General features: G+C 41.7%; 1 protein-coding gene across 1 annotated transcript in view; it reads right to left on the bottom strand.

Moving 5' to 3' along the window:
* Positions 1 to 9,240: 9,240 nt before the first annotated feature.
* LOC137331602 (ephrin type-A receptor 3-like) overlaps positions 9,241 to 25,026 on the bottom strand; it is a 245,296-nt gene continuing 229,510 nt past the window's right edge. Inside the window, exons 12-16 of the mRNA XM_067995509.1 lie at positions 20,539 to 20,748; positions 18,446 to 18,595; positions 16,506 to 16,699; positions 16,250 to 16,405; positions 9,241 to 13,875 (exon numbers count right to left, since the gene is read on the bottom strand). Coding sequence (XP_067851610.1) covers positions 13,761 to 13,875; positions 16,250 to 16,405; positions 16,506 to 16,699; positions 18,446 to 18,595; positions 20,539 to 20,748 — 825 coding nt within the window. The 3' untranslated portion in view covers positions 9,241 to 13,760. The remainder of the gene's footprint in view (positions 13,876 to 16,249; positions 16,406 to 16,505; positions 16,700 to 18,445; positions 18,596 to 20,538; positions 20,749 to 25,026) is intronic.

The raw sequence follows: 25,026 nt of genomic DNA, 5'->3' as shown, positions 1-25,026 counted from the left end.
GCCTGACATCTGTAGTGGGTAAGTTGTTGGAGGGTATTCTGAGAGACAGGATCTACGGGCATTTGGAGAGGCAGGGACTGATTAGGAACAGTCAGCATGGTTTTGTGAGAGGAAAATCATGTCTCACGAATTTGATTGAGTTTTTTGAAGGGGTAACCAAGATGATAGATGAGGGCAGTGCAGTAGACGTGGTCTACATGGACTTTAGCAAAGCCTTTGACAAGGTACCGCATGGTAGGTTGTTACATAAGGTTAGATCTCACGGGATCCAATGTGAGGTAGCCAATTGGATACAAAATTGGATTGACGGCAGAAGACAGAGGGTGGTTGTAGAGGGTTGTTTTTCAAACTGGAGGCCTGTGACCAGCGGTGTGCCTCAGGGATCGGTGCTGGGTCCGCTGTTATTTGTTATTTATATTAATGATTTGGATGAGAATTTAGGAGGCATGGTTAGTAAGTTTGCAGATGACACCAAGATTGGTGGCATTGTGGACAGTGAAGAAGGTTATCTAGGATTGCAACGGGATCTTGATAAATTGGGCCAGTGGGCCGATGAATGGCAGATGGAGTTTAATTTAGATAAATGTGAGGTGATGCATTTTGGTAGATCGAATCGGGCCAGGACCTACTCCGTTAATGGTAGGGCATTGGGGAGAGTTATAGAACAAAGAGATCTCGGAGTACAGGTTCATAGCTCCTTGAAAGTGGAGTCACAGGTGGATAGGGTGGTGAAGAAGGCATTCGGCATGCTTGGTTTCATTGGTCAGAACATTGAATGCAGGAGTTGGGATGTCTTGTTGAAGTTGTACAGGGCATTGGTGAGGCCACACTTGGAATACTGTGTACAGTTCTGGTCACCCTATTATAGAAAGGATATTATTAAACTAGAAAGAGTGCAGAAAAGATTTACTAGGATGCTACCGGGACTTGATGGTTTGACTTATAGGGAGAGGTTAGACAGACTGGGACTTTTTTCCCTGGAGAGTAGGAGGTTAAGGGGTGATCTTATCGAAGTCTATAAAATAATGAGGGGCATAGATAAGGTAGATAGTCAAAATCTTTTCCCAAAGGTAGGGGAGTCTATAACGAGGGGGCATAGATTTAAGGTGAGAGGGGAGAGATACAAAAGGATCCAGAGGGGCAATTTTTTCACTCAAAGGGTGGTGAGTGTCTGGAACGAGCTGCCAGAGGCAGTAGTAGAGGCGGGTACAATTTTGTCTTTTAAAAAGCATTTGGACAGTTACATGGGTAAGATGGGTATCGAGGGATATGGGCCAAGTGCAGGCAATTGGGACTAGCTTAGTGGTATAAACTGGGCGACATGGACATGTTGGGCCGAAGGGCCTGTTTCCATGTTGTAAACTTCTATGATTCTATGATTCGATGTATCTGGGATTTATATCAATTCGTGTTAATTGTATTCAGGTGGTGGGTATCAATTGGGAACGCTCTTCCCTCCATTTATAGGAGGGTGTGTAATGTTGAGCTGGATGAATAAAGACTTGGAAGCAACTGAAGACCAGGCTCTAGTATTTTATCCTTCACCACCTGGCTATCCATTTTGTAACAATATGGCAGTGGCGCACGCGCCCTCATTCCACACTGGAAGTGTGGTCCTGCCAAATTGGTAATGGCTGCTCTGTAGGCACCTGAAACAGTTGTTGGGCACTTTTATGTATGCGAATAGGGGGCCTAACACCTGTTTGAGGCCCACTTTGCAAAATCCGACTGGGGTTGACTGCAGTATGTGCCGTGCTTGCTGCGGTCAGGTTCTGCAGGGATTTAGCAGCCAAACCAATGGTTCTCAAAGGGACCACTGGAGACTGCCTCTTGAAAGGTAAGTTTGAATTTTTTTTTTACTTACCTTATTGTGGAACCAGAGGAGCGGGAGTGCTCCACGTTAAATCCATGGGCCGCTGCCAGCCACCGTCGCCCCCCGCCCCCACAACGATTGCTTCCACCACCACCCCGGACTCTTGTACCGATTTTAGCTGCTATCTTGGCTGACTGATCGTGCTGTTCCCCCACCCAGCCCCCCTACTCCGAGCTGTCTCCGGGGCTGCGACTGGCGCTGGTAATAAGCAAAGGAGGCTGCCAGATCAATTTGCTGTGATTTTGCTGCTGGCCTGAATAGGCTTGTGTCCTGCACCAGTATTCAGGCGCAATCCCATTTTTAGGCCATTGTCTAATAACTAGTATATTCATTATCAATTATTGATATGCAAAGCTAACACATTGGCTTAGACTCCACTATGAAAATGAAGTGAATGGGCCATAACTTGCTGTAGCAGGGCATTTAATAGCGTCTGCCATTAGTTAGACTTGCCCGAGCACATTTAGGTTTTTAAATTGTTTGCGTGGCAAGTTGCTGAAAGTGTGAGCTGATAATGTCGCAGTGAGGGGAACGGAGCAGCCAACAGGGTATCTCCTTAACCAAACAGATTGAAGGATTGTGAAATTAACAGTGTCAGGACTGAGAAGGAAGTGTAAATTAGAGTGGGTGAATTCAATGCCAAATCAGGAACAGAGAGAGAAATAAAGAGAGGAAAAGAAAGATTGGATTAAGAGATAAAAAAGGGGCAGAAAGGAAAAGTTTTAAAAAAAAATAAAATTTTACATATTTAAAATCTCTTAACAACAATTAAAACCTGAAGGAATGAGACACCACACTTGTAATAGTTAATTTTCAGCGCTAGAGAGATTAACTGCCAGTAATTAACACTTATCACATCATTAAAAGGGTATTTCGATTGAAATGGACAAGACTGAACTTTCTGTGGCGAGTTTAGTTCAGACCTACCACACAAATGCAGCAGTTTCACGCCATTCAATGCAGTTCAATGGTGAGGCAGACAGCAAGTAGTTGTTTTCATGAAAACAACGGCGGAACGGTGCATATCGGACAGCAACTTTTGGATTTCTGCATTTAACCGTGCATCTGCCCTTGCCTGCAATTGCTGCAACATTTGCGCATAAATAGCAACGACGCCATTACACTCACCGTTATTTTGAAGGAAAATTCTGGCCCAATATTTTTGTTTCAGTTTGAGTTATTTCCATTTTATTGCCTCTACATATAGTTCAAAGGGATTGGTAATAAAGTGCCTTTCAGTTGATTGTGGAAAAATAATTTCCCTGAGGTGTCAGACTTGCTGTCATATCTTCGGCTACAGTATGTGTGCTGGTATAATATTATAAGCATTGTGACATATTGAAACTATAGAGTTCATATAAAAAAAATCCTCAAACAAAAGGGTCCAGAGGGGCAATTTTTTCACTCAAAGGGTGGTGAGTGTCTGGAACGAGCTGCCGGAGGCAGTAATAAAGGCGGGTACAATTTTGTCTTTTACAAAGCATTTGGACAGTTACATGGGTAAGATGGGTACAGAGGGATATGGGCCAAGTGCAGGCAATTGGGACTAGCTTAGTGGTATAAACTGGGTGACATGGACATGTTGGGCCGAAGGGCCTGTTTCCATGTTGTAAACTTCTATGATTCTAACTAGTTGCATTCCACATTTGTAATTTTTAGTACCATCACAGATAGTTGCAAACTGCTTAGAAGGGTTTTCTTGTCCTCGCAATCTTCGGCTAGCTGGATCAGTCAGTTTGCGGTGGGGTTTTCAAAAGATTGAAGCCTGGAATTTTTATGCGTAACCGATTTCAGCCAGTTTTACACTGAAATTTCAGTACGTGTGAATTTCCTCTATCACTTGCACCGTTTTTGAGATACGTTTGCGGAAACACTCTGTCGCTCATTTAAATAGTCACATCCCATACCAAAGACCGGTGTGGTCTGCATTATTCCTGGATTTACGCGACTAGCACGCTGGATTTACACCCAAGAGGTTTAGGTGCAGCATTGGATAAAGTTACCCGGTATCAATGTAACTGAGATTTCTGGAGTTTGATTGCCTTTTTAAAAAAAAATTCTTACTAAGACCTGCAGCTGCTGTCCGTCTCAGTGCACCCAAAATCTTTTGTTTCCCCCCACCCCCACTATTCACAAGGACTAAGATGCTGGAATGGCCTTCTCCGTGAGTTTACCTCTGTTAATCCCTGCTAATAAATAAAATTGCTGGACTATAACTTGGTGTTGTAAAATTGTTTACAATAATAATGGAAGCAGAGCAGCAGAGGCAGGAGGCTCTGAGATTGAGATGCCATGCCATGCCAGAAGGTACTGACACTGGGAAATCACTAGAACAGCAATACGGTGGGCAGGAAATTCCCCAAAGCTTCTCCCGTTCCGCTGGTGCTACTTCACCTGATGTGTGGTGGAAACCCCTTTTATGCCACACTTCCGGTGAAGTCACATCGGTAAATCAAAAGCAGCTCCGGGGAATTTCATGGCCAAAATCACTCAATAGGGAAACTACATGTTAGGGAGGTTAGCCTCTGTGTAATTCAGACTTCGACTATGGCTAGCATTGGATGCTACCCAAATTGACACCACGGTGAAGGTGTGCAAGATAATCTTTGTCACTGGACAAGAGTAGTGGTGAATGATTGTTTTTCAGACGGGAGGGAAGTATACAGTGGTGTTCCCCAGCGGTCAGTATTAGGACCGCTGTTCTTTTTGATATATATTAATGACCTGGACTTGGTAATAGAGGTATCATTTCAAAGTTTGCAGATGACTCGAAACTCAGAAATGTAGTCAACAATGTGGAGGATAGTAACAGACTTCAGGAGGCTATGGACAGACTGGTTAAATGGGCAGACACATGGCAGATAGCGATGGAGCCGTTGCCTTTTCAGTTACTTGTAGAAAGGAGAAGCTAACCCAGAAATTAGTTCCTCTCCAGTGGGCCTGGTGGTAGAATGTCAGGGATCTCAACTGGATTTCTATGAGATTTAACTGAGATTCACAATGCCTTCTCCTCATTATGCAAGTTATGGTGGTTCTTGACTGACCATTTTAAATGATGCAGCACTGCTGCTGTGAAGCATCAGAGTGCTCCGTTTCACGCTGCACAAATAAAAGTCCACCAAACAGCAACACGGACACACGCAGTCAGTCTTTATTTTCTATGGGGATATACCATTTTATAAATGGTACCCACAGCTGTAACACAAATGGGCAACTATCAGTGGTAATCGATGTGCATTTGTTTTATGCTGGTTTTTACATTCTGCGTAGGCAAATAAACTCCGCGGGAAATTTCGGCGTAAGTTCCCGTCGGCACGATTGGCGCAGAAACCGACGTAAATATTGGGGTAATTTCTGTGTAAGTGCAATCCAAGAAATTTGGGGCCCATCATACTTTCTGATATAAATTCCCACGGTTGGTAAGAGGACATCTCCAGGTGAATTGTCAATACAATCAGCTGTTAATTGCTGTATAAAGTGGAAATGTAAGTTAGCTACCTGTACAATAAAAAACATACTTCATTTTCCATATGTTTAAGTACAATGAGTACAGAATGTGCGATACTCATCTGAGTTTTTATTTAAGAAATTCTTGGAAATTTGCCTTCATGTTTCTTTGCAAAATGTCTGCCTTGGTTAGTGTTCTCAAATCAGGAGTTTCCAGGTAGCATGGTTGCTCATTGCCACGTAGTGATTGGATGCAGTCTCACACTCGTGATTCCATACTGGTTGAGCTCTGTGCCATTCAGGCTGGTTCCTCCGAAAGGGCATGGGATTCTCACTGAAAAAGAGGACGGCGATAATACAGCGCTATGGAACCATTCACGGGGGACACTCGGGGAACTCTCCCGATTTTCCACATGGCCAGTCTGCCCCTGGTGTCATTCTGGTGAGGTACTGAACTGAGTTCAGTGACTTCTGCATAGGGAGGTACCAACTGGGGAGGAAAGGGGGAGGAGGGGAGTGGCTCGTCCCCCCCTTAGGAGCAGATTGCTCGTAATCGTAAATTGCATCGGCTATATGCTCTCTCTTAGCCAGGGTGTGTGCCACAGGAGTTCCTTTCAGCCAGGGCATAGAGGGAACCCCTCTCACTGAAAGGGTGTGTGCCTTAAGTGGGAACTCTGAACGTAGATGCGTATGGGTAATTGGGGAGAAAAGCTCATGTGTGAAGTTAAAGGTTTTTGATGATGCTTTTCTCCTGTTAATTTTATGTCACAACTGTGCTGGAGAATGTGCTGTGCAGCCAACATCACCTTTGTGCACTTCTGGGTCAGATCCAATGCAGATTAAATACAAGGAACAACTGATCATACTTGGCACCCACATTGTGCCTTAAATATGAGTGCAGTACCCCCTTCTGCACCAGTGTGAATTTCCATTTTCCATCCCAACCAAAAGTGAGCGTTAGCTAGTGCTGAATTGAAGGTCATGTTATGCCGACAGCTCTCGTTTTGCTGCGAAAATGACTTATTTAATGTAAAAAGCTTGCAACTGGCTGCAGAAAGTGAAGCCTTTTCTCCCATTGGTCAACACAAGGTGCAATAACTTGGACACTGAAGTCTTATAGGTGGAAAAAAAAATCAAAAATATTTGCATATTTATTACAGCGACATAAAAATTAAAACCAAGCTGATGCACCACCAGCGAGCTCCTTGGAGCAATATGGAGGAACAAATGTCCACTAGATGCAGCAAACAGAGAACAAAGCTCACAAATTAAGAAGCATAAATTAATACATACATGGCAAAAAGGCCACAGTCTCATATCTCACACACTCAGTCTGAGACCAGGCTCATCAGCATGTTTAGGGCTGTACCAACTGACTGGTCTGATGATACAAAGATCTGCTGGTAATAATTAATGAAAGGCATTGAAACAGCCGTCAAAATGGTCCTAACCTTCTGAGCAAGAAGGCATTTTAGGATACAGCACAGTACCATAAAGGTCTTGCTGGGGAGTTGTTGGATTACAAAAAGATCCTTTACCAAAGCGACGCAACCATTCGGGACCCCACGCCCGTTCCATCCTTGGTGATGCTGACTCCTGCCAGGGTACAGATCCGTGGGTGATTGCACCCCCCGCCCCCCCCCCCCCGCTCTAGTTCCTCACCCAAATGACTGCTCTTCATGTGCAAGCCAGAGAACGAATATCAGCAGAATCTTCGACCATGCAAGGCATCACAGTCAAGCTTGATCCAGTCCTCCCCCGGCATGTCCATTTTCCACCAGGGGTTGCTGGACAATGATCAAGAGTGGAAAGCCTAGATGATTTTCCTTTGCTTCTCCCATATCCCTAGCACAGGGTGCCAAGACCATTGTAGTGCTTTAACTGCTTTCCTAGCTCAGCTCAGCTAACTCAATGCAGGCCATGGACCAAACCTGGAACTTCCCGGAGATGCAATTACTCACTAAAGGTCGGGGGTGTGGGGAGAGAGTTAAAATAATTTTAGCAAAATTCTTCCTTCGAACATGGTCTGTAAAGAAAGAAGTTGCATTTATACAGAGCTTTTCATGACCTCAGGGGATCCCAAAGCGCTTTACAGCCAATGAAGTTCTTTTGAAGTGTCGTCACTGTTGCATTGTGGACCCGAATCAAGCTTCTGCACATGCTCGTTGTGGCTGATTCAATGTCAAGCTAACCAGTTATATTAAAGAGAGTTCAATTTTTGAACTGATCCTCAGATTGCAATCATTTGATTGGCACAGCCCTAAGTATATTATTAAACAAAACTTTTAACACACAGGACAGTTGCTAACCTTGCCCTAACATGAATGTTATTTTCTTCACAAATTTGCAAACTTTTCCTATGGCACCGCAGCAGTTTTGTTTGGTCACTCTACTCTTACTGATGGAACCGGTTCAGTTTAGTAATTTAAAAATTCACAATTATAAACATTCTATAGTTTTATGTCAGTCACACTGTACATTTTAAACAATATGGTACAATATTCACTTCCTTCTGTTCTCTTCTGCCGTTGCCATGGTGCTGTTACAAAATGGTGGCACTCTGCGCTTTTAAAAGCTCATCGGCTTTTCCTAAGCTGCCTAGAGAATAAGTTGACAATTAAACGTTTGAAGCCTGACACAAGTAAAGTTATGTTGAAGAATAATTCAGTTACTCTGTCCACTTTTTTTACTAAGTTATTGAACCTGTAAAAGCCAGGTGAACACGCATAGTGAAATCAGTCCTTTCGCAGTGGATTGAACCATTCCATTTGCTCTTTACATTATTTGCTATATATTTTTGCCAAGTCCTCTTCCTGTTGGCCGCTCCCCATTCATTCTTTAAATAATGCCAATACTACTGTACATTTCTTCATCGGGTGGTTATACCACACGGCTTGAGTCAACGTAAAGCACTTTCAGCTTCATACTTATACGAATGATACGGTGTAATATGGGTGTGCAGCCACTCAAATCACACTTCTGTAAGAGATGTGAACTAGAAGATCATCCCGTGACATTTTAGCTACACAACCACTGCAAAAAATTAACAATCCCCAAGCAGTCCATTGGACTTCAGAGCTCTATTCCTTGGCCAGGGAGTGACACACAACCTGCAGTATAAATGTGGTCTGCCAGCCTTGCAATGCTCTCAGCAGGTGGCAATTTAAACAAATGCCCTGACATAACTTTTTGCATGCATAACTTGCACATATACACATTATCATGGCTTTATTGCCACACTGGTTAGTTCCAAGTGATAGCTCCTTCTTCATGGGTTGCTGTATCAAAACCGCAATAAATCTAAGTGGTGCTTAATGCAAAGAGTGACCACTTTCTTGTAAGAGTATTCAAAGTAATTCATTGTAAATCTTTCATTCAAAAATTCTCTAACGTATGGCGTGAAGTGCAATCACTGGTCATCGTCCCTTTCTTTGCTGCTGGCAATCTGCAAAGAGCTATAGCATAAATCTTATTGTAAAAAGGGTACTAACAAACCCACTGCCATACTTATTTCCCCTGAACATATTTGTGATTTTCTTTTTGCTTGCCGCTCGTTCCAAGTTTTGAGAATGATGTCATAGACTTCACAAGAAACACCCGTGCTTCCTGATGTCACTTGACTCTGCGCCCTTAAACAATGAGCCACTGTAGCAATTCACACCAGGTGGCTTCAGAATGATGTTAACGTAGGGAAAGATTTCCACTGTGCATTAGGTGTAGCAAACTTGTACATCCGTTCTTTCTATACAGATTTACAACTTTGTTAAACAAAGTACACAGAAGAATCTTCGCTCCCATCCGCCCTCACCCCCCCCCCCCCATAACCCCCATAATTCTCAAGCCACAGAAATAAGAGTTAACAGAGAAAGTATCACACGAGAAATTGAGGAGAAAACGTTATGGTAATAAAAAGATCAACTTTTTACTTGTGTACTGTTTCCTTTTATGTTTGAAAAGCAGCGTGCTGGTAATGTTCCATTACTCAACTATAATGTGCCCATTATTTAATGTTCTACAAAGAAAAATGTAATTAGGTCACTTAAAGTAGATACTGACATCAATTAGATACTTTTTGTTGCTGGACCTATGTTTAGACTTGACTTGTATGAACCCTTTGAAGGTTGCAGCATGTATTCTGGATGATATTAAACACAGAGTGGGAATTGAGTTTATTCCGTGTATGAGACAGATCTCATAATATATTTGAAATGGTCATAAATTGGTCGAGAAGGTCTTCTACACAATAGGAGCAATCCTAGTGTTCTGCAGTTCCTAGCTGAATTCTTGATCTCTATATTGATTCCTTTCTGCTTGTACTTCGGCACCAAGCTGCCCGATTATTATTAATGTAGCTGGTTCGGAGTAGAGGCCTGGCATTTTCCCCCACAGGAGGAAATATAACTAGGAAAATATAAACTAGAAAACATATTGGAAAGGAAGATTCCTCATTCCACACTCCCTAACCTTGTGATGGCAAGGCTGAACAGCAATGTTGAGACCTGGGGAATAAAGGTTTATTTGCTGCCCTGTCTCTGCCTTGGTATGGTATGTAGTACAGTGAGACCTAAAGGTGTTTAAAAATAAATAAAGGTTGTAACTATATACTCCAAATGAAATCATGTCTGAAATGACTGCAGGGCTGATTGAAGTTTCCTATTTTCAGTGTACATTCCCATAGAAATCTCCTTAGATTTGGTCAGGTGTCCATATGTATATTAAAGGGAACACAAGCCTGAAGCTGGGAAAGTACCAAACAACCTGTCCCTCTCCTCCCTGTGTGCTCATTCAACACAAACTCCTAACATAGTAACAGGAGTAGGCCATTCAGCGCTTCGGCCATTCAATTAGATTGTGGCTGATCTGCCTCTCAACTCTATTTTCCTGCCTTTGCTCCATATCTCTTGATACCCTTACTTAACAAAAATTTGTCGATCTCAGTCTTGGAAGCTCCAATTGTCCCAGCATCTACAGCCTTTTGGGGGAAGAGAGTTCCAGATTTCTACTACCCTTTGTATGAAAACGTGCTTCCCAATTTCGCTCCTGAATGGCCCAGCTCTAATTTTATGATTATGTCCCCTTGTTCTTGATTCCCCCTCCAGAGGAAATAATTTCTCCATATCCACCCTATCAAATCCTTTTACAATCGATCAGATCACCCCTCAATCTTCTATGCTCAAGGGAATACAAGCCAAGTTTATGCAACCGGTCCTCATAATTTAACCCTCTAAACTAAAAAAAAAACTGACTTAAGATCGAATACTCGACTCTTCTACAATACAGTTTCATTTAAATATGTACACGTGTCTCAAAACTTTGTGAAACATGAAGTACTGTTTCAGATCCTGACTGACCAGCTGTGCCTTTGCAGAATTTTCTGTTTTTAGACTGTTTCTCAGGGGAACCTAAAGGCACAGCAACTTGATGCAATATGTTCCTTCTCGCCCCCTTCCCTTGTGACTAATCACAGTGAGCTCTGAGACCTTGCTGCGCTATCTAAGGCCTCCCTCCCTCTCTCGAGAGCCTCGCCCTCTCTTGCTAATTAGTCTAAGACAAAGTGAGGCTCTCCGGAGAAAGGGAGTGCAGGCCAGTTGGCCCATTCCTTTCCTCTGGATCTTCTACCGACTGAGTCAAGAGCATCATCTGCAGATCACCTGCCTTCCCTCTCAGTCAGGGAATAGGGCCTGGCACCCATGTTGGGGGGGGAGGGGGGTGCGGAGGGAAGAAAACAGCATAAAAAATTAACTTTAAAAAATGGTGCTTTGCCAACAAGTTCCAGTGTGGAGTATAAACAATGTTAACTGTGGTGTGAAACACATCATATAAGGTAAAGTATAATCTTGTGCCAGACATACTGGGAAGGCTGGTAGTGCATTTTAGTGTCAAAGACAAACAGTTAGAAGTTTAGTGTTGTAGAGTGTTTAGTGTTGAGTTTAAGGGTGCAGAGTTTGATATTTCTGTGTCATATTGGCTGTACAATTTAAAGTCACAATTCGTTATTTTTCTTCAAAAACAGCTTTTTTGAGATTTAAAGAACAAGACCAAGGCTCAAATCCAAACAAAGTTACCTTCCTCTTTTTTCTTATGCATGTTATGAGTTTGGCTTTTGTTTCCACCTTTTTCACAGCTCCCTCTCATCAGCAATTCATTTTCCAGTCTATTAATTTCACATAAGTGAAGCTGAGCCCAATTTGGCAAATTTGGAATCCAAACTCCATTTTGGGAACTTGGATTCAGATCTAGATTTAAATTCCTTCACGGTCTCATTGTGTATTCCAATGCAGGTAGGGTTTTTTTTTTCCTCCTCAGTGACCTGTGCTTAACAATACATAAAGCCTGCAGTTGGCTGTCAATTAATGTGTCATTTGATTCATGGGAATTGGGCAAATCTTAAAATCCATAAGCATTTAAGATCCAAGCCTGGCATCATCTAACCAATAATTCCCAGTTAATCTTGTCTTCCCTCCTACTCTTTTCAACCTTGCTGTATCTTTGTCTTCACCTTGGTTTCTTAATTTAAAAATAATCTGAATATTATCAATTTTGATCTACTTAAGATATGGAAGCTGATCCTATTCTATGGAAACTTTTAGAGACCGTAATCTGGAACAAAATTAATTGGCACTTGGAAAAGTATGGGCTATTGGTGAAAGTCAGCACGGATTTGTTAAAGGAAAATCGTGTTTGACTAACTCGACTGAGTTCTTTAATGAAGTACCGGAGAGGGTTGATGTTGTGTATATGGACATTCAAAAGGCATTTGATAAAGTACCACATTATAGACTTGTAAGCAAAATTAAAGCCCATGGGATTAAAGGGACAGTGGCGGCATGGATACAAAATTGACTAGGGAACAGAAAGCAGAGAGGAGTGGTGAACAGTTGTTTCTCAGACTGGAGAGAAGTATGCAGTGGTGTTCCCCATGGGTCGGTATTAGGAGCACTGCTCTTTTTGATATATATTAATGACCTGGACTCGGGTATGCAGGTCATAATTTCAAAGTCTGCCGATGACACAAAACTCAGAAATGTAGTAAACAATGTGGAGGATAGTAACAGACTTCAGGAGGACACAGACAGACTGGTGAAATGGGCAGACACATGGCAGATGAAATTTAATGCCGAGAAGTGTGAAGTGATGCAGTTTGGTAGGAGGAGGAGAGGCAATATAAACTAAATGGTACAATTTTAAAGGGAGTGCAGGAACAGAGAGACCTGGGGATGCATGTAAACAAATCTTTGAAGGTGACAGGACAAGTTGAGAAGGCCGTTAAAAAAGCATATGGGCTTTATTAATAGAGGTATAGAGTACAAAAGCAACAAAGTTATGCTAAAGCTTTATAAAACACTGGTTAGGCCTCAGCTGGAGTATTGTGTTCAATTCTGGGCACCACACTTTAGGAAGGACATCAAGGCCTTAGAGAGGGTGCAGAAGAGATTTACTAGACTGGTGCCATGGATGAGGGACTTCAGTTTTGTGGAGAGATTGGAGAAGCTGGGATTGTTCTCCTTATAGCAGAGAAGGTTAAGAGGAGATTCAATAGAGGCTTTCAAAATTATTAACGGTTTTGATAGAGCAAATAAGGGAAAACTGTTTCCAATGGCGGAAGGGTCAGTAACCAGAGGACAAAGATTTAAGGTGATAGGCAAAAGAACCAGAGGCGACATAAGGAAACATGTTTTTATGCAGCGAGTTGTTATGATCTGGAATGCACTGCCTGAAAGGATGGTGGAAACAGATTCAATAGTAACTTTCAAAAGGGAATTGGATAAATACTTGAAGGGAAAAAATTTACAGGGCTTTGGGGAAAGAGCAGAGGAATGGAACTAATTGGCTAGCCCTTTCAAAGAGCCGGCACAGGCACGATGGGCCGAATGTTCTGTTGCAATTAGGTGGTTAATGGATATTTTGGGGGATTATTCATTCAAGCTGGATGTCCAGTATACTCCCAACGTCCCAACAGCAGGAGGTCGTTGCGTCATTGGAGAATGTACGTTTTGTATCTGCAGCAGCTAGACTAATCAGGCTGCCTTCAAACTGGTAATGATCTTTCGACACCCTCCCCAAGGATTCAGACGAAAAATAAACAGAACTACATATAGGAGATAGAATCCCTATCGATTACTATTGTAAAGAATCATCTAGAGTGCTAGAAATCTGTGATTAGGAAACTATCTCTCCTCCATGATGAATCAAGCCATCATTGTTTTCTTCAGCACACTCTGCTTATCTTTTCCATTCGCAAAGACCAGTTTGAATGAGATGTGCTAATAATGAGTATTTCGTTGCATGGAATAACAGCTGCATGCTGTATGAATGCTGCGTGTGTGTTTTCAAGAAAGGCTGTTTTCTCTTCATCAGTGATAAAGGAGCTGTTAATAAGAGGAAGGAAGCAGGGCATTCAGGAGAGTCCAACCCACAGCGTTTCGGTGCAGTGACTTTGTTATACTTGAATGTGTGTTCCGTGCATCTGGTTGGCCATTGTGTGCAGGTTCTGAATGCTCCAGAGGATGCTCTTCTGGTGCCCAACTAATGTCACTCCGATTCTGCAGAGGTCACTAGAAATTGTCAGGAAAGAGGTCAATCAGAGTGAGATATTAAGACAATCAGCCAGATCACTTGTTTTGCATGCTTATTCCATGGATGCTCTTATTTCTACTGGGGGGAGGGGGGGGGACCAAATCATGCACTCAGCTCTGAACACTTGGGAGAACTGAGGGAAAATTTTAGCACTGAAAAATGAAAAAGTTGGTAATGACAATATTGGGAATTAATGCATCTTCAATCTTTTAACAATACTTAAAACACTGATTTTGTATTGCAGGCCATGCCAATGACCATAAGAAGAAGATTAGGGGAGGTGACTGAAGCCATGGTCAAGGAGGTTGGCTTTGAGGAGACTTTTGGAGGTGGGGAGTGAAGTAGCAACGCATAGGGGTCTAGCTAAAATCTTCCAGAGTGCAAGTGCGTGATGGGTTAAGGTCCTCCACTGGTGGTGCAGCAGAGCAGGAGAAGGGCAGACTGTAGACTACACTCAGAAAAGCAGAGGCTGTGGCTTTGACATATGACTGGGATAGGATATGGAATGGGGATAGAGAAAAGCTAGGACTGGAGGATATTAGGGAGGCAGGATGAGCAAGGCCAGGGCCGGAGGAGGTTGCAGAGACAGGGTGGAGCAAGACGTGGCTGGAAGAGGTTGCAAGGCCAGGGCTGGGGGAGGTTACGGTGACAGGAATGTAGCAAAACCATGGACAGATTTATAAATGAGAACTTTGAAATTAATGCCTTACAGGATGAGGAGCCAGTGGAGGTCGGTGACGAGTTGGGTGATGGGTGAGAGAGACTTAGTATGGAACAGTCAGCATTTAAAGGTTTGTTGAGGTCAAAGGACAAATACATGATGACTTTCATAGCAAGTTCTTTTGAGATGCAATTCATTTTGGGACTGGCTAATAGTCTATAGCCAGAGAGTAACCAAATAATGATGTCGGGGTAGAATATCTGTGGGGAATTCCCCAATCTCCCGTTGAGGTTATGGTGGGAGATTGGAAGATCCCCTGTGGAGATTCTAGGCAGTTCTGTGTAACACCACTCTACATTTTATTATCGTGAAACACTAAAGGAGAAGATTTCTTCTGTCCGTTTTTTATTACAAACTTGTAAATTTGTTCATCAAAAGCAACACTACAAATGGCACAGAAAGCAAACAGAATCTTTAGATCGAACCCTTAAATGGAATCTATAGTCAAATTGGAGCCAAGCATGAGAAACCTCTTCAAAGGTATGCCATCATTAGCTTTATTGAGAATAATGGGAGCCCATCCATAGAATATTCATTACTAAATTAGCAGATACATATGTTAAAATATACCATTTCTCAGGAGAGGCAATGAAAAACATATTTTCGTAAACATGTTTGCTAATTTGCAATTGTAAACAATTTTACAACACCAAGTTATAGTCCAGCAATTTTATTTGAAATTCACAAGCTTTCGGAGGCTTCCTCCTTCCTCAGGTGAATGTTGTGGAAGACCTTTTCCACAACATTCACCTGAGGAAGGAGGTAGCCTCCGAAAGCTTGTGAATTTCAAATAAAATTGCTGGACTATAACTTGGTGTTGTAAAATTGTTTACAATTGTCAACCCCAGTCCATCACAGGCATCTCCACATCATGGCTAATTTGCAAGGCAGGGAATCAGGTCTGATAGTGATTGAGGTTTTTAATTATGTAACGGTTAACCAGATGTCAGTTTTGAGAATTGGTTACTCCCTCTGCCAGTTGGTTAACCAACTAATCTCAGAACCCCTTCTCCATATGAGCAAACAGAAATCAGATGGGAAAAAAAGCTCTTCATGCCGTTGGAATCGCTCAGAAAGTAAGCAAATCAAAAGGCTTGCCCCTCGAGCCCTATTTCGGTTTAAAACCAAATTACATTTTTGCAGTTACTCCCTGCCAGGTTAAAACCGGTCAAAAATTCCTCACTAAGCAGTCTTCGATTCCCTCGCCTATCTTGCCTGCAGTCTTTGTGAAGCTCATTTTCATTTCTCCCGTACTGCATCTCCCAGTGTGTTTGACCAAGGGATTACATTTAAAGCATCCGTAACGATGTCCAGTTTGACTAACTTAGAATCGTAGAAATTTACGGCACAGAAGGAGGCCATTCAGCCCATCGTGTCTGTGCCGGCCGAAGAAGAGCTATCCAGCCTAATCCCACTTTCCAGCTCTTGGTCCGTAGCCTTGTAGGTTAAGAGGATAGCGTAAATTTGGGGAATGATGGACTACTGGGAATTAGTTACAAAATCAAAGGTTAATTTTGGTGACTAATCTGTTAATTAAAAATAGTGCAATTGTATTTTTAGTACCATTTAAATGAAAGATTCATGATCCTGCATAATCTAAACCAATCCCTCATCATTACCACTTACAGTACCTGCTGTTTATATACACAACAGTATCCAATGTGGCGTAACCAGCTGATGAGAAGTTCTCCTTGTATTGGCCCATTTTGATACCATCAAGCCATTCGTCTACTGTGGTGATAGCTGATGAGTCTGGAGTACATGGATCCTGCAAGGAACTGCCTGACCTGCTTAAAGAAAAAAAAAATTCCGATGAGGAAAAGTTGACATTTGGCTTTTGAAGATATGCTTTCCATTTCAACATGTAACAAGTCCGTTACATCTTACCAAGCTGCGTCGCTGGCTAACGTTTTGAGGCAACTGGGGTTTCGTATCAGCTTGTCAAGAATGTTCACAATTTGGCCAAACTTGGGTCTGTCTCCACGTGCTTTCTGCCAGCAATCTAGCATCAACTGATGAAGCACAGCAGGGCAATCCATTGGCGCTGGCAAGCGATATCCCTCATCTATGGCTTTAATCACCTGCGGAGGATGTAAGAGTTTTATCCCGGCTTTCATTGATTAAATATTTGTCATCTACTGTCCCATGACAGTTACAGGTACTTGCAAGATGCCAATTGCAGCATTTCCCAAGGAACTGCAAATGGCTTAATATTGAGGTTTCAAACGTCCATAGGCAATAAATAAATAAATAGAGATTAGTAGAATCAACAGACAGCAAAGCAGGCCCAGCTATTGTGTAATATCTGAATATCCATGACTTATTTTTCTTTAAAAAAAAATTAATTATATTGAACATTCCAGTCACTATTCAACAAGTGCATACAGAGTAAAATTTAATTGTAGTACAAGGCTCCGCACGTACTCCAGTTGAATCTTCATTGCAATATATGGTTTGAGAATTAAAATGGTTCTTCTTAAAGAGCAACCATCATTCTCGATCTCTTCCACACTGCTTCAGCTGAGTCTCCAGCACAATCTTCAGAGTTTTCAATGACATACCAACACAGTCTTAATCATTACAGCAGCAGAAAAAAAATTGGAACAATTATTCACATTGCATTATAAACCTGCCATGATGGGAAGAAATGGCTCAGCCTACGCAAATGCTTGGTGAAAGCTTTGGAGAGAAAACTCTCTAGAATGGGTTCAGGTTATAACAAGGTATTGCCAATTGTGGTAGTCACGGCCATCAGTTGTCAGGTATTCAAAATAATGACAAGAAAACAAGATAGTTTTGGATGAAGGAGATCCATTGGATCTCAACCTCCCAGAACACTAACTCTGCCACCTCCTGCAGCATCTAGCTGTTCATTCAAGGAATCCAGTGTACAGGTTTCGATCACCTTTTGTGGGAGCTTGTCTGAGCTGTTCCTTTTTTATAGGATGACCCAATGATGAAGATGTGCAACTCTTGGCGGTGGCTTGTAATATTTATAATAAGAGTTCTTGGTGATTAGTTACATAACTTCCTTTTGACTGAATACAACTTTTAAACTCAGTACATCCATTTTAGCAAGGCTATCATCCACATTCAACACTATCACTTGCTGCATAATGCATTGCTTAACTCTCAACTATTAAATTGCAAATTCATAGCAATAACTATATATTAGGCAGAAATTTCACAAGGTTTTTCTCATTGGAGGTTTTGCCTTTAGCTATCTGTCTTCTTGGGAGAGTAAGCTTAGGTTAAGTCTGTGATGGCACTTAATAAGCTAAATGGTATTTTCGTGGACTTTACTTTACTGTGAATTCGATGACTTATTGTGTTTTTCCAGTGAGTAGCCGAAGTCCCAGAGTCAACCTATGATTTGCATTTAGTTCGCTCAGTCAGAGCAGTAGTTGGGGTGCTACACTCGCTCTCAGTGTCTCTCGATGAGGGAGAACAAATTCAGCCAGAGATCTCAGTCCTGATTCCTAACCAGTAAACACTGTGGTAGGTGCATGTGCACGGGCATCAGGTGCAGTTATTATTAGAAATGGTTAGGATGCTCCGTTGAATAGCCTGTCCATACTCAACTGTTGAGGCTCACAAGTAAACAATGGCCACAGGTTTGAGAGAGCAGAGAACGATCTGCATCTCTGGAAGAAGTCAACACTTTCAGGAAGAAATGGAAGGGAGAAAATTGATAGAGAAAAAACCTTAGAGTACAATGGAGACTCTTATTTGTTGCTATGTAACACAGCATATCACAAGCTTAAATACACAATCTAAAGCATTATGGCTAAAAATTCTATGCCAGAGCATGTATTTTTGCTACTTACATCCTGATTGGACATTTCCCAATAAGGCCTCTCTCCGTATGACATAACTTCCCACATAACAATCCCGTAACTCCATACATCACTGGCTGAAGTGAACTTACGGTAGGCAATGGCCTCTGGGGCTGTCCACCGGATGGGGATCTTTCCTCCCTGAAAACACATGCAAGCATAACTTTGAGATAGCGAATAAATTTATAGAAACAAGAGAATAAATGTAAAATGTTTATCCATGCCTTCTGTACAACATCTGCTTTGTTTTTACTGGATTATGATTTTCAACAAAATAGGGAGACCTATCTGGAACTTTTGGGAGGACCGAAATTTGAAGCATTTTCTCTGAGAGGTTTCTTTTTCTGAGTCTGTGCATGTGCTCTCATTGTTGGGAATGGGGTGAAGTCTTTGTCATTCCTTACTTAATGTCTGCAATCGGGCCTCTGTAAGTGGAGATCAGATTGAGCACAGCAAAATTACCCTGACTATGTGCCTGACGCAGGAATCCTTCCTGTACCACCATTACTTCTGTATTTCCCATTTGGTCAATCAGTTCAAACAGCTCTGAATTAAGCACATCTAGTGCTATAGATTTCCATCTACTGACAACATAGAAACAGGAGCTGGCCATTCAGCCCCTTGGGTCTGCTCCGCCATTCAATTAGATCATGGCTGATCTGCACCTCAACTCCATTTCCACACTTTAGCTCCATATCCTTGATACCCTTTTCTAACAAAAATCTATCTTGAAGTAGTCTTAAGCTCGAATTGTCCCAGCATCTGCAGCCTTTTGGGGTAGTGAATTCCAGATTTCTACCACCCTTTGTGTGAAAAGTGCATCCTAATTTCCCTCCTAAATGGTCTAATTTTAAGATTATATCCCATGAGGTTGAGTCTCATTTATATTCCTAGCAGCCTACAAGAAGAGGCTTTTATTTCACTTAGTCTTGATTTAGAGTGTGGAGGTAAACGATTGTAATGTGTTACACTATTCGGTTCACCTGGTAATTTAGCTGAAGAATTCAAGTCAAATTTAGTTATTATTGGGACACTCTGGGAATGACCAGAATATGTCATAAAGAGCAATCGAAGGCATTGGATAACATGAGAGAACTAAAAATTGAGATATGGGTCATTGGCCCTAGATTTTTTAAAAATTTGTTCTCGGAACGTGGACGAGACTGGCGAGGCCGCATTTATCGCCCATCCCTAGTGTCCTGAAAAGGTTGAGGTGGGCCTTCTCTTTGAATTGCTGCAGTCTTTCTGGTGATGGTGATCCCACCATGGTGTTAGGTAGGGAATTGCAGGATATTCACCCAGCAACAATGAAGGAACGATGACGTGTCTCCAAATCAGGTTTGCAGATATGGGTAAATAAATAAAATGACTGAAAATGAAACATTTATAAAAAGAGTGTAACTAGTTGGAGGTTCTTGCTTCCATACTGCAGATTGATCACAAGTCTCTTGGGTCTTTCTATTAGACTGCAAAGACTAGGCAGAAGAGATTTTGAGACTACCTGGTCAATCCAGAAATGATAGCCTCTGAATCAAAGAAATGGCTCTAATCTACAGACATTGCAGGGAACAAATCAAAAGAAAGAAAGAACTTGCATTTATACAACGTTCACGACAATCAGGATGGCCAAAGCGCTTTACAGCCAATGAAGTACTTTTAGAAGTGTAGTCACTGTTGTAATGTAGGAAACGCAGCAGCCAATTTGCGCACAGTGAGGTCCCACAAACAGCAATGAAATAAATGATGTATACTTTAGTGATGTTGACTGAGGGGTAAATGTCGAGCAGGATACTGGGGAGAACTCCTCTGTTCTTCTTCGAAATAGTGACATGGGATCATTTACCTGAGAGGGCTGATGGGGCCTCAGTTTAACGTCTCATCCAAAAGACAGCACCTCTCTCAGTACTGCACTGGACTGTCTGCCTAGATTGCGTGCTCAAGTCTCCGGAGTGGGGCTTGAACCCAGAATCTTCTGACTCAGAGGCGAGAGTGCTGCCACTGAGCCACGGCTGACACTAACCATTAACATAGTTCATGTGTTGACTTTGAAGTGCCAGTGAATGCTGCTAGGTGTTTTCACTCACCCTAGTGGTATAGGCTGCCTCTGGGTCATCCTCCAGCACTCGGGACAGCCCAAAATCAGAGACCTTGCAGACAAAATTGCTGTTCACTAGAATGTTTCTCGCCGCAAGGTCCCGATGTATGTAGTTCATGTCTGAAAGATATTTCATCCCTGAGGCAATTCCTCTGAGCATTCCAACTAGCTGGATGACTGTGAATTGTCCATCACGCTTCTGAATAGAAATATATAAAACATTATTAAATCAATTTGATGTTTCTTTATTAGGTACCAAACCTATCAGAAAGGAATGGAACCATATCAAAAGCTGAATCAAAACAGAAAGGGTCAAATATAGACATGATATGAACAATAAATGTCTGCAGACTTGAAAGCAGCAGTGGCTCTCTCAGCTCTGAGCTGACTTTCTAAGGATGTTCTATTATATCCTGAGAGAATCACACAACACATCTATTTATAGCAGCAGCTTAAGCTTGAACAGAATAGAACATTGCTACAAAACTGTAAAGTAAGTCTCTCAGGGAACAAAGTCTTACAAAACAGTTCACTTCAAAACTGGTTTGGGGAAAAAAATAACTAATTTGATGTGGAATCCTTGAGCTTTCAATTGCTTCTCTCTTTTTCTCTTAGAAGGGGGACACCATTCAGATGAAAATGAAACTTAACAGGTGAAATGAGCATCCCTTAGGATTACCAGTAGGCAAGGGATAGGTTCAAATTATGAAGTGTTGTTTTACCTTCTTGGGTGCAATTTAAATATTTCCCACACATGGCAATTTTATCTAAACCCCCTGTACACACTGTTCCTCTGACTTGGGCCTCTTGTGCAAACTCTGTCTCTGCATCCCCAATGCCCTCTGCCTCTCCACCTCTTTCTCCTTCTTTAACAGCCTTCTCAGAATCCATTTCTTCAACCAAAAGTTGGGTCACCCCATCTAATCTCTCCTTGCCTGGCTCTACATTCCATATGGCTCCCTGAAGCGCCTTGGGATGTTCTTTGCCTTTATAGAGCACCTTTAAAGTAATGTGGTGGTCATGTTGTAAACAAGTGACAGATATATATGTCTGTTCATCGTACAGAAGATCACCGTAACAAATCATTATAATAATCTGATTGATTTTCATTTAGTAAAAATCATACTGCATGCAGTTAACAAATATACCAAACGAGAAAGATCAAAGTAAGAAATCTGCACCAATAGGAATAAATCAAATAGGGTATTGCTTCTTCATTCACTATAAACTACCAGGTGGTGCATGGTATGCCGACCTCTGGGTGTTAGCTTTAGTCCATGAATACCTTAGATTGGGCAAGCTGTAGACCAGCTGCACCTGACAGCCAGTATTTCTGAACTGGACAAGCTGTGCTGGTAATCAAGAAGCCAGGACCTAGTTAGCTTCACACGTAGTTATGACTGCCATTTGCAGACATATCCAATAAAGATGGTGTGAAGCTCCTGTATGATTTAAGTATCAGCTTTGTAGCAATGTTCATAGTAATTACAGACTAGTGGTTTACGTTCCTGCATGAGTTTACTTTGGTGACAAATTAGTGATAACTTGTTTAAATTGTCACATCATGTTAGTTTTCATACATTGAAGTGGACAATGTACACAGTCTATTAGATGCTTGTCACCATCCTGAACATCTTATAAATATGCAATATCATTGAATTATTTTCCAAGTGTATCTTCATAGCTGGCATCACTGGGAACTCCCACCCACCACCATTCAACTGAACCAAGTGAATCTCAAGAGAAGTGACCCTGCTGAGCTATGAAAATTTCAGTGACTGGCAGACCTGGAGTGCTCCCTCCCCCTACCCTCCCGACTGAATGAGCTAGTCCCTCAGAGCACCAGCAACCAGTGTCCTAGCCATCCCATTATTTATCTTGCCATTGTATATCATTAAGTAAATGAAAGAGTTCAAGCACAGGGAACTGATGGTAGTACAAATGTGATAGAAATATGGTCTCTGCTGAATAAGAACATAAAAACATTAGAAATAGTAGCAGGAGTAGGCCATACGGCCCCTCCAGCCTGCTCCGCCATTCAATAAGATCATAGCTGATCTTTGACCTCGACTCCAGTTTCCCACCCAATCCCCATATACCTTGATTCTCTTAGAATCCAAAAATCTATCAATCTCAGACTTGAATAAACTCAACAACTGAGCATCCGTGGCCCTCTGGGGTAGAGAATACCAAAGATCCACAACCCTCTGAGTGAAGAAATTTCTCCTCATCTCTGTCCTAAATGGCTAATCCCTTATCCTGAGACTATGCCCCCTAGTTCTAGATTCTCCAGCCAGGGGAAACAGCCTCCCAGCACCTACCCTGTCAAGCCCTCTCACAATCTTGTATATTTCAATGTGATCACCTCTCATTCTTCTGAACTCCAGAGTATAGGCCCATTCTACTCAGTCTCTCCTCATAGGACAACCTTCTCATCCAGGAATCAATCTAGTGAACCTTCATTGCACCGCCTCTAAGGCAAGTATATCCTTCCTTAGGTAATGAGACCAAAACAGTACACAGAACTCCAGGTGTGTTTTCACCAAAGCCCAGTACAATTGCAGCAAGACTTCCTTACTCTTGTACTCCAAACCCCTTGCAATAAAGGCCAACATGCCATTTGCTTTCCTAATTGCTTGCTGTACCTGCGTGTTAACTTTCTGTGTTTTATATGCAAGGACACCCAAATCCCTCTGAACACCAACACTTAATAGCTTCTCACCATTTAAAAAAATATTCTGTTTTTCTATTCTTCCCACCAAAGTGAATAACTTCACATTTCCCCACATTATACTCCATCTGCCACCTTCTTGCCCACTCACTTAATCTGTCTATATCCCTTTGCAGACTCTTTGTGTCCTCCTCACAGCTTACTTTCCCACCTAGCTTTGTATCATCAGCAAACTTGGATACATTACACTCGGTCCCTTCATCTAAATCATTAATATAGATTGTAAATAGCTGAGGCCCCAGCACCGATCCTTGCGGTACCCCACTAGTTACAGTCTGCCAACCTGAAAATGACCCGTTAATTCTTACTCTCTGTTTCCTGTCCATTAACCAATTCTCTATCCATGCTAACATATTACCCCCAACCCCATGAGCCCTTACCTTGTGTAACAACCTTTCGTGCGGCACCTTATCAAATGCCTTTTGAAAATCCAAATATACTACATCCACTGGTTCCCCTTGTCTCCCCTGCTAGTTACATCCTCAAAAAAGCTCTAATAGGTTTGTCATACACGATTTCCCTTTCATAAAACCATATTGACTCAGCCTAATCATATTCTGATTTTCTAAGTGTCCTGTTACCACATCCTTAATAATGGATTCCAGCATTTTCCCGAGGAATGATGTCAGGATAACTGGCCTGTGCTTCCTGTTTTCTCTCCCTCCTTTCTTGAATAGCAGTGTTACATTTGCGACCTCCAAATCTAGAATCTAGGGAATTTTAAAAGATCACAACCAATGCATCCACTATCTTTGCAGCCACCTCTTTTAGAACCCTCGGATGTAGGCCATCAGGTCCAGGGGATTTGTCGGTTTTTAGTCTTTTTAATTTCTCCAGTACTTTTACTTTACTAATATTAATTACTTTAAGTTCCTCACTCTCATTAGACCCTGGGATCTACACTATTTCTGGTATGTTTGGTATGTTCTATTGTGAAGACAGACACAAAATATCTGTTCATTGTCTCTGCCATTTCCTTATTCCTCATTATAATTTCTCCTGTCTCAGCCTCTAAGGGACCCACATTTACTTTCGCTAATATCTTCCTTTTTATATACTTGTAGAAGCTCTTACAATCTGTTTTTATATTTTTTGCTGGTTTACTTTCATATTGTCTTTTTTGGTCATCCTTTGCAGGTTTCTAAAACTCTCCCAATCCTCAGGCTTACTACTCTTCTTGGTAACATTATAAGCCTCTTCTTTTAGTCTAATACTATCCTTAACTTCTTTAGTTAGCCATGAAATGATCACTTTTCCTGTGGAGTTTTTATTTCTCAATGGAATGTATATTTGTTGAGAATTATTAAATATTTCATTAAATGTTTACCATTGCTTATCTACCGTCATATCTTTTAATTTAATTTCCCAATCAACCTTAGCCAACTCGCCCCTCATACCTATGTAATTAGCTTTGTTTAAGTTTAAGACTCTTGTTTCGGACTTAAGCACGTCACTCTCGAACTCAATGTGAAATTCTATCATATTATGATCGCTCTTCCCCAGAGCATCCCTTACTATGAGATTACTAATTAACCCTGTCTCATTACACAGGACAAGATCTAAAATAATCTGTTCCCTGGTTGGTTCCATGACGTATTGTTCTAAGAAACCATCTCGAATGCATTCTATGAATCGTCCTTGAAACTACTTTGTCAATGAAAATACATAAACTAATTTCATGTGATGATACTGAATCAATGAGAAACCATTGATCAATTTTCATTCATGAATAAATTACAAAATCAA

This window comes from Heptranchias perlo, chromosome 13 (genome assembly GCF_035084215.1).
Source record: "Heptranchias perlo isolate sHepPer1 chromosome 13, sHepPer1.hap1, whole genome shotgun sequence".
NCBI classification, from domain to species: Eukaryota; Metazoa; Chordata; class Chondrichthyes; order Hexanchiformes; family Hexanchidae; genus Heptranchias; species Heptranchias perlo.
This window is presented reverse-complemented; position numbering and strand designations above follow the sequence as displayed.